This window comes from Micromys minutus (genome assembly GCF_963924665.1).
Source record: "Micromys minutus genome assembly, chromosome: 6".
Lineage (NCBI taxonomy): Eukaryota > Metazoa > Chordata > Mammalia > Rodentia > Muridae > Micromys > Micromys minutus.
Window position 1 is genome coordinate 99,166 of NC_137975.1, and position 13,399 is coordinate 112,564.

The 13,399-nt window shown below is 38.1% G+C and overlaps 1 protein-coding gene across 1 annotated transcript in view; it reads left to right on the forward strand.

Moving 5' to 3' along the window:
- Positions 1–13,399, forward strand: part of LOC308421673 (contactin-associated protein like 5-1) — a gene marked incomplete at both ends in the record, with an annotated part of 467,964 nt that overhangs the window by 81,807 nt on the left and 372,758 nt on the right. The window contains 2 exons of the mRNA XM_080918125.1: positions 189–338; positions 4,029–4,200. Of these exons, the coding sequence (XP_080774251.1) occupies positions 189–338; positions 4,029–4,200 (322 nt within the window). The remainder of the gene's footprint in view (positions 1–188; positions 339–4,028; positions 4,201–13,399) is intronic.

A 13,399-nucleotide genomic window follows, 5' to 3' on the forward strand; every position in this document is an offset into this window, starting at 1 on the left:
TAGCCACTGATCAGCATACTAATTAATAAATGGTATTTCTGTATTTTGCACAAATGTTTTACATATTTGATTTGTTCCCTTCATTTCAAAGAGGAAACTATCAGAAACGGTTTAGAAAAGGAGACTAACCTTTTAGGCAGAAAAAAAAGATGACTCTCATGAAACAGCCCATCCTGTTTCTCTTGCAGGCAGTGGCTTGAATGATGGCCACTGGCATTCTGTCAGCATCAATGCCAGGAGGAATCGTGTCACTCTTACACTGGATAATGATGCTGCTTCCCCAGCCTCAGACATCTCCCAGATACACATTTATTCAGGAAAGAGTTACTACTTCGGAGGTAAGTTCCATAGACTTTGAGACATAAAATATAGAGGCAGGAAAATTATTCCATCCTGTATTTTGCAAGTTAGACAACTCACGCTATTGGTGTGCATGCACACATGCAGGTATATTCCAGCACCAAATAATGAGAAATCAAAACCTCATACAACTGTGCAAATGTAAGCCATCTATGTCAGGGATAAGGGCCGAAGGACCTAGGATATTAGATGTGGGTTACTTAACTTACCCAAAGTCATTCTTGTAGCCACGCCAACCTCTGGGTCTCATACTGGAAAGGAGAAATTCATCTAACAATTTAAAGAAGATAAAAGTCATCAAGTAACCAAAGAGAGAAAATTCAATTTTGAGACACCATCAGTCAGCATGGACATCTTGGCCCTCCACTGCAATTTTACATTGTGAGCCTTATCTCTCCTTTACTATGTTTATAAGACTTTCCACACCCATCTATGAAGGTTGTCAGAGCAAAGTGGAGATGAGTTAGGGCCTCCAAGAGACAGGAAGGAGCAATTGAAATTTCTAAGTTATTACTATTTCTACTCTTTGCAGAACCCTGGCAATACTTCTAGGAACGTAATAAATAAAAGTGGGTGGATAAATCTTATATGACATTTTCCCAGCTTTTACAAATTCATCCATGCTAAGTATTTTAAAGGTAGCTCTTATTAAAATAGATGTCTCATTCTACAGCCAGTGATCTATCTTACAGAAGCCACATCTAAAGGATACTTAGTTCCTATGGCTCTCTGACCTCAAGCTCTTAAGATACAGTCCCTGAAGTCCTTTTGTAGAAAGAACGTAGAAAACAAGCTCACTTTCAGAATGACTGGGAGGTATAAATGAGGGTAGAATGAAGACTTGGCGAAGCCTAGTGGAGGACTTCCTCAGCGTGTAAAAGACACTTGTGTCTATGAACTCACCCAGTGCACACTCACCTCTCCCAACTTTTTCCCTTATATAATATAGAAAGTGATACAATCTGGTTCAGATCTTGTAGATGTGAATATGAGCAACCTTATTCTAAAGTTGCCAGTTCCTTCCCATGAGGCAACTGAATACAAGCATTGCACAATAGTATCCACTGGAGAGATAACAAGATGAATCCATGGGCACAGAGACTTGTTGCTCAAACCTGAAGACTTGAGTTCTGTCCTTGGAATCTGTAGTGGAAAAATGGAATGGGCTCAACAATCTATCTCCTATCGTTCATACACTCGAGATGGTGCATGCATGCACACAGTCTGTCTTCCTCAAACAAAATGACAGAAATAATAACGGAAATGGCACATATAGTGTAGTTACCTAGAACTTGCCATATACTTACCATAACTCTACACTGAGCTCTTCCCAAAACCCCATAGTCTCCATGCTCTAAAATCTACAAATCACCCCTTTCTTCCTAAGGATGTGGATCTTAAAAATACAAAGATATTAGCCTAGGCACAGAATACATATCTAGGGTCTTTTTTGAAAGAAGCTGTATGGGACAAAATGTGGAAGGACCATAGTCCTTAACCCACATGGCCATTACAGGTCCAGGCATAGCATTTACCTTTGGATGATCTTGTATCTATATGATAGATAATAAAGCTGATGTTTAGTGAATAAAAGGATCTGTGTGGCCCAGTCATAAAGCTCTTGCTCTGTTAGCATAAGAACCTGGATTTGGACTCCTGGAGTCCTCAAAAAGCCAGACGTTGTAGCACAAGACTGTAACTTTCAAGCCACTCATGCCATTGAACCTGGTGTATTTACTGGGTAATCAAAGACACATCCCCAGAAAAGGTTGAAAACACCATTTTCTGCAGTTGCAATCTAGTGGAGTAGTTCTAATCTCTGCATTAGCTGTGGCACTTGTGCACCCATGATCATATACATTGTCACTCTAAGAGTAATAAAACCATAATAATCTGCAGGAGGCTTTATAGACATTGAGGGTTTGGAGTAGTTCCATAGTAAAATGAAATAAATGGGAACAAATGCTGAGCAATGGTCTTAACTCTAAACTGTATATTTAGATTACATGGGGTTTTTCAGCAATGGAGGAAGAATGGGGGTCAGGAATTTATTCCCAAGAAAAATGGCTTTGAATAATTATGGTACAATAATATCCTAAAATGTCACTGAGGTATAATGGCTCTCCTCCCCTCAGCTAGTATATTGCTGAATTCTAAGTGTGTTTTTTCAGTGCTAGACTTAGAACATGAAGATTTATGTATGATTTGAACAGTGTTTAAACAAACTCTCCACGTACAGATTGTAAACTTAAGGAACGTAAAAAATGAGCTTCCACAATAATAGTCAACTTCCATAAATTTTCTCTACAGTTTCAATTAGAAGTTGTAGCATCTCTTCATTTTATAGTGTGCATGTGAGCTGTTAACCAGCTGCCAGGCTTCAGCCCTGCAGTGATTATCTATTAGAGATGAGTGAAGTAATGCCTCTTTTTATGGCATATTGCCATATTTTCAAGCATACATTGCAATGTGCTCTGAACCTATGAAATTCACTGAGATAGAATTTGCATTTTTATTTTTTTTAAGAACACTTTTTAAGAAGTGTGGTATTAACCTTTCTCGTGTGCTATTACAGCCTGTAATCATGTGCACTTAGCCCGCCATTCTCTTAATGTCTGGATTTGCTTTATACAGCATGTCAAAATCCTGCTTGGTTCCTTAGTGCACCTTTCTCAGGAGCTTATCTTGTTAATGCTCCACCAGAAAAATTACACAGCTGTGAGCCTTACCAGAGTAACATTTCCTAGAAAGTGTCATTCAGAACTTAGTTGGGAATTTAGATGTATGTTTTGAGAGAAAACAAACATTCCCAAGAACTTACAATATATGAAGAACATGTGAAGGATGCCATTAAAAGAAAAGACAGATATGTTTCCAGCAAGAAAGAAGTGTGTGTGTGTGTGTGTGTGTGTGTGTGTGTGTGTGTGTGTGTGTGAGTGTGTGTGTGTGTGTGTGTATGTATGTGTGTGTGTGTGTGTGTGTGTGTATGTGTGTGTGACTCAGTTGGTAAAATTCTTGCCTTGCTACCATTAGAAGCTAAGTGTGGATTCTGAGCATCCATATAAAACACTAGGCATGGTATGCATCCCCTTGAGCTTCAGTGCTGGATAGGCTGAATTAAGCTGGCTCCTGAGGTTCGATGACAACCCAACCTACATGAGTCACCAAGTTTCCATGTGGGTGAGGAGGTTGTGTCACACAAAGTAAAGTGACAAATCATGGATGAAGCTCATGACCTGTTTCCCAAAGGATACCTTATTTCAAAGAATAAATTGTAAGTAGCAGAGAAAGACATTTTGATGACAGCCTTCAGCTTCTACATATAACCACATAAAACACTGAATTTTTAGGTATGCACCAGATACACACACACACACACACACACACACACACACACACACACACACACAGACACACACAGACTGGGGTTTAAGGTATATGTTATACCAATGATGTTCCCTTTGGCACTTTTTTCCTTTATAGTGACTTAGCATCTCCATTTTGCATCATTTTTGTACCTCTTCCTGAGCTCCAATTTACAACTAAAGTATGCCCTACTATGAATAGACATGTACCCGAATAATTAGATCCAAGGTCTTCCATCAGTAGGTTGCCAAAGCAATGACAGATCATTCCAGTGCTCCTCATCTTTTCTCTCTGTCCCACAGGGTGCCCTGACAATCTCACCGATTCCCAATGCTTAAACCCCATTAAGGCTTTCCAAGGCTGCATGAGGCTCATCTTTATTGATAACCAGCCCAAGGACCTCATTTCAGTTCAGCAAGGTTCCCTGGGGAATTTTAGTGATTTACACATTGATCTGTGTAGCATCAAAGACAGGTAATTATTGTCTTGTCTCCTCTGTTCTCCCTCCCTTTCCCATTCTCACTGTTCTGATGATGAGTTTCTTTAAGCAAAATTGTAATCTGCAGACAGTAGCCACATTAGATATCATTTAGTTGCCTAATAGAAAATATTCCTGAAAGGATTTCAAGCCCAGAGAAAACAGCTTGAATTGGTTGAATCTCTCTTCATGTTGACTTGCAGTAAATGGGATATGCAAATTAAATCAAAATACAAATTCGTGAAAGGATTAACATTTTGTGCATAAACAACATTTGATTATGTTGAAGTAAAGGGCAAAGCATAAAAGAGAGCTAAATTGCTCTCCCTAAACCATTTCATTCCTTGCCTGCTGTGGGTATCCTTTCTATAATGTTAAAAGCTTCAGCAAATCAACAGCTAAGGGTTTGGCTGTGCTCACTGTGGATGTACCCAATTGGGGATGGCTGGTCCATGATACCATGGACCCCATTCACTATTTTTCTTGTTACAAAATAGTACAGACAGTAATCTACTGAGAACCAGTATGACACTTAGTTTCTTTTTGCTTCTCTCTTGTGATTTGACTCATTTTATGGTAGAGGGTTCTAGATTTAAAGTAAAAAGTAGAAGGGATGGTGAGTTTCAGTAGCATTTTGTCATGTTTCTTCTCTAGCATCTACCTCCTTTTTTCTTCTAATTCTGCTTACCCCTTTAAGATACTGATGAGCAGGTAGGTAAGTAGGATTTGTTAAGTGGATAACTATGTGTTGGTATTAGTGGTCTTTGGCTACATTAATTACCCATTGCTATAAATTGTTATGTACCCTGATTTGTGAAAGTGATACCAGTAAGTTCATACCACTGTGAGAATGAGGAATTAAATCGGGGGAGTTTGGCTTGGTAATTGAATTCCATGTTAAAGTATGAGGCAATATCATGCTTGACCAAGTTGAGTGTTGACAGAAGCTGATAGAGGGTATTGCCCCAGAATGGCCAGAAAACAGAACATGGCTTCTAAGTGTTACGGAATCAAAATAATTTGACTTTGCATTCAAAATATCCTGTACTGGAATGCATTTTATTACTAGTAGCATATGATAGCTTTTTTGAGGGGGTCAGTATGTATTCCTTGAGAAGAAAGTAATGATGACTCTTTCAATTCATGTCTTAGGTTTAGTTCACAAACTTCAGCTTTTAGGTCAAGATAGGAAGGCTTAACTTCCACATAATTGGGGATGTGGACCTGGACTTATCACAATGAAAGCTTTTGTGCTAGAAGATTTTGGTTTCTTGTTCTATGTGAGAACTGAGAAGGAACATCAGCAGATTTGGCTAGAAACAGGTGTTCAGAAAAATATTGCCAGAGCTAGGGGAGTTAGGGAGATTATGCTTTCTCCCAATCCAGAGAGAAATGAACAAGGTCATCAGGTGCCTTTATTGTCGAACATGGGAAATCAGCCTTGCAGAACATGGTCTCAGCTAGTGAAGGAAATGGCCACCATCATTAGATGGAAATATTAACACAAATTTCTGATACCATTGCACATGGGATTCCCAACATATCATTGACTTTTTTTTCCCAGTTGACCAACTGGGAAAGTGGTTAATAAAATGTGTGCTTCATTAAAATGTGCTATTTTAGAGGTCTCCAAATCAAAGCTATTACAGAAAATGTTTTCCATCCCAAGTCTGTATTTTGGACAGTGGAGAAACTTCCAAACCCATCATCTGGTGCAGGATCTTATGTATTACCGGTCAATACAGGACATTTGTCACCTGTGGTATCTTTGATACATTCACATACACTCAAGGAAGTTCTCATTATTTTTGAATACATGAAAGTAATTGCAATCAGCTCTGCACTTTACTTTTGTGTATTTGTAGTTTTGAGTAATTATATTACATACAACTGTGTTTAGTTTAATTGTATAATAAGCAATGTGGATGGTATATATCATGTGAATTGCAATCACTTTCTTATTAATCCGGGAGGCAGGGTGAAGGGTTACAAAGACAGGTGTTTCCTGAGTACTGCGTTTTAATTTAATTTTTGAAATAAAAATAATCATCATAATGGAAGTTCATATACATGTAAACTAGTAACAGTAGTAGAAGCAAGGAGAACAATATGTGGTATAGATGCATAAAATAAAGAGGCAATCAGTCAGAGATCAAGCATGGGAAGAAAAGCCTTGGTGCTGTGGAAATAGACACAGGGGTTCTCTGAAGCTCCCTATCTATCTCAAATAGGAATGTTCATTCAATTTGTCATGTATGAATTTGTTAGCCAGCTGGTATGAATCTGCCTGCTAGATAGAGTAGGGGATGACCCTGGCCATGGTTTCACTAACTGTGGCCCTGGCTAAAAAGACCATGAGAAACTCCTCTTAGATATCTGATTCTAAGACCTCTTCCCTTGTATTCTATGTTCTTTTCTCCTTCACAGTGAAGTGGGGTCCACTTACACACTCCTGCTTTTCTTCTTTTGTTTCTACCTATGTCTCTTATTTAAATATCTTAGTGCTAGTCACTTGGGAAATATATCAAATATGGAAAGTTTGTAGCAATCTTCAAGGAAAATGGGACAGAGTTGCAAATCTTAAGGTGCTTCTCAGTGAGCTATTCTAGGCCCTTTGAAATGATACCCACAAATTTGCAGGCTGTTTCTTTTGAGCTTTTTAAAGTCTGCCCTTGAAATATCACTTATGGCTGGAGAAATGTCTCACTGGGTAAGAGTGCTTTCTTTACAAGCATGAGGATCTGAGATCAGATCCCAGTACACATGTAAAAAACTAAGCACACATGGCTACCTGTAACACAATCACCATGGGAACTAAAGATGGAAGCTTGCTGGAGCTTCCCAATTGCCCACCTACTTAGAACAACAGCAGCAAAATCAAAACCATAATCACCTAACTCAAGAAATAGAGCATGTATCAAAAGGATAAGATGAAGAATGATAGAGGAAGATGCTGACACTCTCCTCCTACCCTATACATGTTCACAGGAATGTGCATACATGTACATACATGTATGTATACTCACTCATACACAGAAATGTTGATAAATGTTACTAATAATGACAGACTAATTTTGGTGCAGCTTTCTAAGATGCCAGAGAAAATTTGGATACAAGTCTTAGTCACTGTGCACTACCCTCATATAGCAATATCATTGAGGGAGTTTCTTAGATATTATCCAGTCCCAGTCTCAGTCCCAGAAAATGGCATAATGTGAAGGCTGCAATATTAATTATAGAACCAGGATGTATTGCTTGTGGGCTCTGCTATTCTATCCTAAGTACATTTTCTTCTAACCCTTTAAAATATCTAAACCATTTGTTTTTAGATTCCTACATATTCGTACAGCCAAATATGTCATAAGCACAATTTCTTCCTTATATTTCTGGTTCTTTTTCTCTTAACACATTTCCTTCTAAGAAAAACATGTGTCTTACTCTCTGGTCAGGATTCTTAGCTTTTCAGCCTGAGCATGGAAAGCTACAAACACAAAAGTTGGGAAAACATTATGTTCGATAATGTGCACAAATCCTGATACAGCCCACTCCATGTGTGGGAGTATGTTAAAAATGGTGGGTAATATAAAAAGAATACATGTCTGGAAATACATAAGTCTGAGCTCTTTTCTAAAACAGAACAGCTTCATATTAGGTGCTAGGAAAGCCATGATAAGGGTAATGCCCACTCCATCTGAGCACTTCTCTCTAAGTGTGAAATGCTACAATATGGTATTCTCTATTTGTGCTTGAAATGAGCTGAAATAAAACCAGGATTTTTCTCCTGCTTTTTTATTCTTAATTTATTATATTTTGACTTGTTACATCAAGGAAAAGGAAAGACTGCATTTTACGTGTAGTTACTGAATAAACATTCTTTAAATAATTCGCCCTTGAACTATGTCCACAATCTTATAAAGCTCAAGTGGCTCTTCAGCTGTGGATGATGCACTGTATCACGATGCACAGTGGAAACTGGTAGAAATGAAATTTCGGGGGCTGTGAGATGGTCCAGCAGTTAAGAGCCCTTGCTGCATTGGGAGAGGACCAGGGTTTCATTCCCAGCACCCACATTGGGGCTCATAGTATTAGACACTATAGATTCAGTAGATCTGACTTTCTCTTCTGGTCTCTATGCATACCTAAACTCAGATACATATATAATTAAAAAATAAAGTAAATTTCAAAGGAATTAGTTATATCTAGGTGTCAACCTGGGAGTGGGGAAAGATTTTAGGATGTTCTACTTGAAATGCTAAAGAACACTCATTTAAGATCTTTGGGTTTGTGACCAATGCTAGGAATGTTTGCCAAGTGCTTATTTAAGGTCACATATTAAGGGCCACAGGAGTCAGATTCAAATTTATTTATTTATTTATTTATTTATTTATTTATTTATTATTTATTTATTTGTAAATACCTGAGTCTATGGAAGTGTGGAGCATCTGTTGCTAAAAATTAAAAGAGGAGTAAGGGCTTGGATGGCCAGAGATAGTACAAGAAAGTAAACAAGGATGGCATCAAGAAGCTCACTTGAGGAGTGGGATAAGCTTAGGGAAATCAAGAAGCATAGACCAAGCACTTGTTGTGGATGGCATAAGGTAGGACCTAGAGGATAGAAATCACTGAATATCTGTTTGCATGACCAAACAACTCCACCCCACTGGCTAATGGGGGTGCCTCACAATGAATGGAAGACAAGACCAGAGGAGCTACCCAGCACAACAATATGTCTGCAGTATAAGTCAAATTAGTAGCTTATCTATAAATAATTCTATAAGCCATGGAAACTGTGTATGTGTATACTTGTGTCTGCTGTGTGTGTTTGTGAGTGTGTGTACATGTATGTATATGATTATAGCTACAATAAGGTTCATAATTAACTACATTTTTTCTCATATTTTATTAGATACTCTGTATTTACATTTGAGATGTTATCCCTTTCCCTGACCCACTCCCATCCCCTATCCCTCTCCATTTGCCTTCATAAAGGTGCACTCCCTCCTAATCGCCCTCTCTATCCCAGTGCCCTGACATTCCCCTACACTGGGAAAATGTGCCCTCCCTGGAACAAAAGCCTCTTCTCATACTGATGCCAGACACTGGTATCTTCAGCTACATATGCAACTGAATAAACAGGTCTCTATATGTGTGCTCCAAGGCTGGTGTTTTAGTCCATGGGGATTTTGGAGGATTTGGTTGGTTGATGATGTTGTTCTTACCATAAAGTTGTGACCCCTTAAAGCTCCTTTAGTTTTTTCTTTAGCACTGTCATTGGAGTCCCTGAGTTTAGTTAGATGGTTGGCTGCAAGCATGCTCAGCTGTATCTATATGACTCTGAAATAGTCCCTGAGGAGGCATATCTATCTGGTTCCTGGCAGGAAGTACTTCTTGGAATCAGCTATAACTCTTGGATTTGGTGGCTGCATATGTGTTGGATCCCAAGGTGAGGCAGCTTCTACAAGATCTTTCCTTCAATTCCTGTTCCTCTATTTGACCTTTCATTTCCTCCTGTGAATGTTTTGTTCTCCCTTCTAAGAAGAACAGGCATTCCCATTTTCGCCTTTCTTCTTTTTGAGCTTCATAATATCTGTTAATTATTTGTTGGGTATTTAAAGCTTTCTGGGGCTAGTATGTGCTTATCAGTGAGTGCATACCATATGTATTCTTTTTTGACTATGTTACCTCACTCAGGATGATATTCTCTAGTTCTATCCATTTGCCTTCATTTCCTGAAGTCATTGTTTCTAATAGCTGAGTAGTACTCCATTGTGTAAATATACCACACTTTCTGTATCCATTTCTCTGTTGAAGGACATCTGGGTACTTTCCAGCTTTTGGCTATTATAAATAAGACTGTTATAAACATGGAGGACATGTGTCCTCATTATATGTTGGAATATGTTTTGGGTATAAGACCAGGAGTGGAATAACTGGGTCTTCAGGTAGTACTATGTCCAATTATCTGAGGAATTGCCAGACTGATTTCCAGAGTGGTTGTACCAGTTTACAACCTCACCAACAGTGGAGAAGTGTTCCTCTTTCTCCACAACCTTGCCACCATCTGTTGTCATCTGAGTTTTGGATCTTGGCCATTCTGACTGGTATGAGTTGGAATCTAAGGATTGTTTTGATTTGCATTTCCCTGATGACTAAGGGTGTTGAACACTTCCTTAGATGCATCTCAACCATTCATTATTCCTCAATTGAGAACATTTTGTTTAGTTCTGTACCCCAGTTTTTAATAGAATTATTTGATTCACTGGTGTCTAACTTCTTGAGTTCTTTGTATACCTTGAATATTAGGCCTCTATAAGATGTGGGGTTGGTAAAGATCTTTTCCCAATAAGTTGGATGGAATTTTGTTTTTCTTGACAGTGTTCTTAGCCTTACAGAAGCTTTGCAATCTCATTAAGTCCCATTTGTCAATATTCGACCTTAGAGGATGAGCCCTGGTGTTCTGTTCAGGAAATTTTCTCCTATGCCTATGTGCTCTAAGGTTTTCCCTTTTTTCTCTTCTAATAGTTTCAGTGTACCTGGTTTAATGTGGAGATCTTTGATTCACTTGCAGTTGAGCTTTGTAAAAGGAGATAAGAAAGGGTCTATTTGCATTCTTCTGCATGCTGAGTGCCAGTTGGATCAACACCATTTTTTGAAGATGCTGTCCTTTTCCATTGGATGTTTACAGCTCCTTTGTCAAAAATCAAGTGACCATATATGTAAGGGTTCATTTTTGGACCTTCTATTCTATTCAAATGATCCATGTGCCTATTTCTGTACCAGTACCATGCAGTTTTTAACACAACTGCCTTGTAATATAGCTTGAGGTCAGGGATGGTGATTCCCGCAGATGTTTTCTTGTTGGTGAGGATAGATTTCACAATTCTAGGCCTTTTGTTTTTCCAGATGAAACTGCACATTGCTCTTTCCAACTCTATGAAGAATTGAGTTGAAATTTTCATGGGGATTGCACTGAATCTGTAGATTGCTTTTGGTAATATGGCCATTTTTACAATGTTGATTTTTCCAATCCATGAGGATGGGATATCTTTCCATTTTCTGATTTCTTCCTTGATTTCCTTCTTCAGAGATTTGAAGTTCTTGTCATACAGTTCCTTCACTTGCTTAGTTAGAGTCACACCAAGGTAATTATATTATTTGTGACTATTGTGAAGGTTATTTTTTCCCTAATTTCTTTCTCCACATGTTTGTCCTTTGAGTAGAGGAAGGCTACTGATTTCTTTGAGTTAATTTTATATCCAGTCACTTTGCTGAAATTGTTTATCAGCTGTAAAAGTTTTCTGATGGAATTTTTGCAGTAACTTCTGTACACTGTCATGTCATCTGCAAATAGTGATGTTTCTACTTCTTTCTTTCCAATTTATATTCCTTTCATTTTCTTTTGTTGTCTAATTGTTCTGACCAGGACTTCCAGTAGTATGTAGAATAGGTAGGAGACCCACTTTTTTTTTTACAACTTTATTTGAAAAAACAAAGATAAATGTACAGATTTTAAGCATTTTTTGCATAAAAGTATACAATACATTTTTGTCAGTACTTGGGTTTTTTTTAAAGGTTTGATAGCATGATTAAGATCTTACTAGTCACAATGAGCATAAAGTACATGTAAAACAAGATGTAACGTGGAAATAGTCAAAGTTTTTTTGGTGTGTAAATATATATATATATATATTTTTTTTTACAATGAGCAAACAGTACATGTAATACAGGGAACAACCCAGAATTCGTCAATGTGTTCTTGGTGGGTAAGGACTGAGCAAAACTTTTTGTTTTGTTTTGTTTTGTTTTTTTTTCTTTTTTTCTTGGACTTCACACAGTCTGTGAGTTGTTTCTGGGGCAGTCTGAGCCTCTGGGGTTAGCATCCCACTATCAGTGACTGCATATTATGTCTGTTCTTTTGTGACTGGGTTATCTCACTCAGGATGATATTCTCTAGATGCAGCCATTTTCTTAAGAATTTGGTTAAGTCATTGTTTCTGGTGGCTGAGTAGTATTCCATTGTGTAAATGTACCACAATTTTTGTATCCATTCATCTTCTGAAGGACATCTGGGTTCTTTCCAGCTTCTGGCTATTATAAATAGAGCTGCTATGAACATTGTGGTGCATGTATCTTTGTTGTGTATTAAAGTGTCTCTGGGATATATGCCCAGAAGTGAAATAGCTGGGTCTTCAGGTAGTACTATGTCCAATTTTCTTAGGTATCACCAGACTTATTTCCAGAGTGGTTGTATCAGTTTACAACCCCACCAACAGTGGAGAAGTGTTCCTCTTTCTCCACAACCTTGCCAGCATCTACTGTCATCTGTGTTTTGGATCTTGGCCAATCTGACTGGTGTGAGGTGGAATCTCAGGGTTGTTTTGATTTGCATTTCCCTGATGGCTAAGGATGTCGAGCACTTCCTCAGATATTTCTCAGTCATTTGATATTCCTCAACTGAGAACGTTTTGTTTAGCTCTGTACCCCATTTTTTAATAGGGTTATTTGATTCTCTGGTGTCTAGCTTTTTGAGTTCTTTGTATACCTTGGATATTAGGCCTCTATCTGATGTGGAATTGGTAAAGATCTTTTCCCATTCTGTTGGCTGCCATTTTGTTTTCTTGACAATGTCCTTAGCCTTACAGTAATTTGCAATCTCATTAAGTCCCATTTGTTACTCTTTTACCTTAGAGCTTGAGCCATTGGTGTGAGACCCACTTTTTTAAATGTGTATTTGTTACTGTGTTTCAGATGGAACTGGCTGGATTTAACTATGTGTGTCAATATGTACCTGTGTCCGTATGTGAGTGGATATACAAGCATATATGTCCTGAAAGCCATGGGCTCTTATCTGCTATCCTTCTCAACCACTTTCCACCTTCTTTTAGAAGACAGATTCTCTCACTGAACCTGAGCTTACTTGGCTACTACCGAATACTTCCCTCACATATATGAGAGTCTCAGAGAAATCCCCTGTACTATCTGAAAGAACAAAAACTGTATCCAAATCCTACTGTCTCACAAACTTCTCTTACAATTTACACAGCTCTTTCCTTGTTTAACTAATTGCCCTTCAGAGTCCAGCTGTAATTATTACTCATGATCTTTGTTAGAGACTTCTTGATTTTGAATATTGTATTCTGCATAGGCATGTGCTTTAGCATAAGCCATAATTTGAACACTTCTAACTTTAAAAAT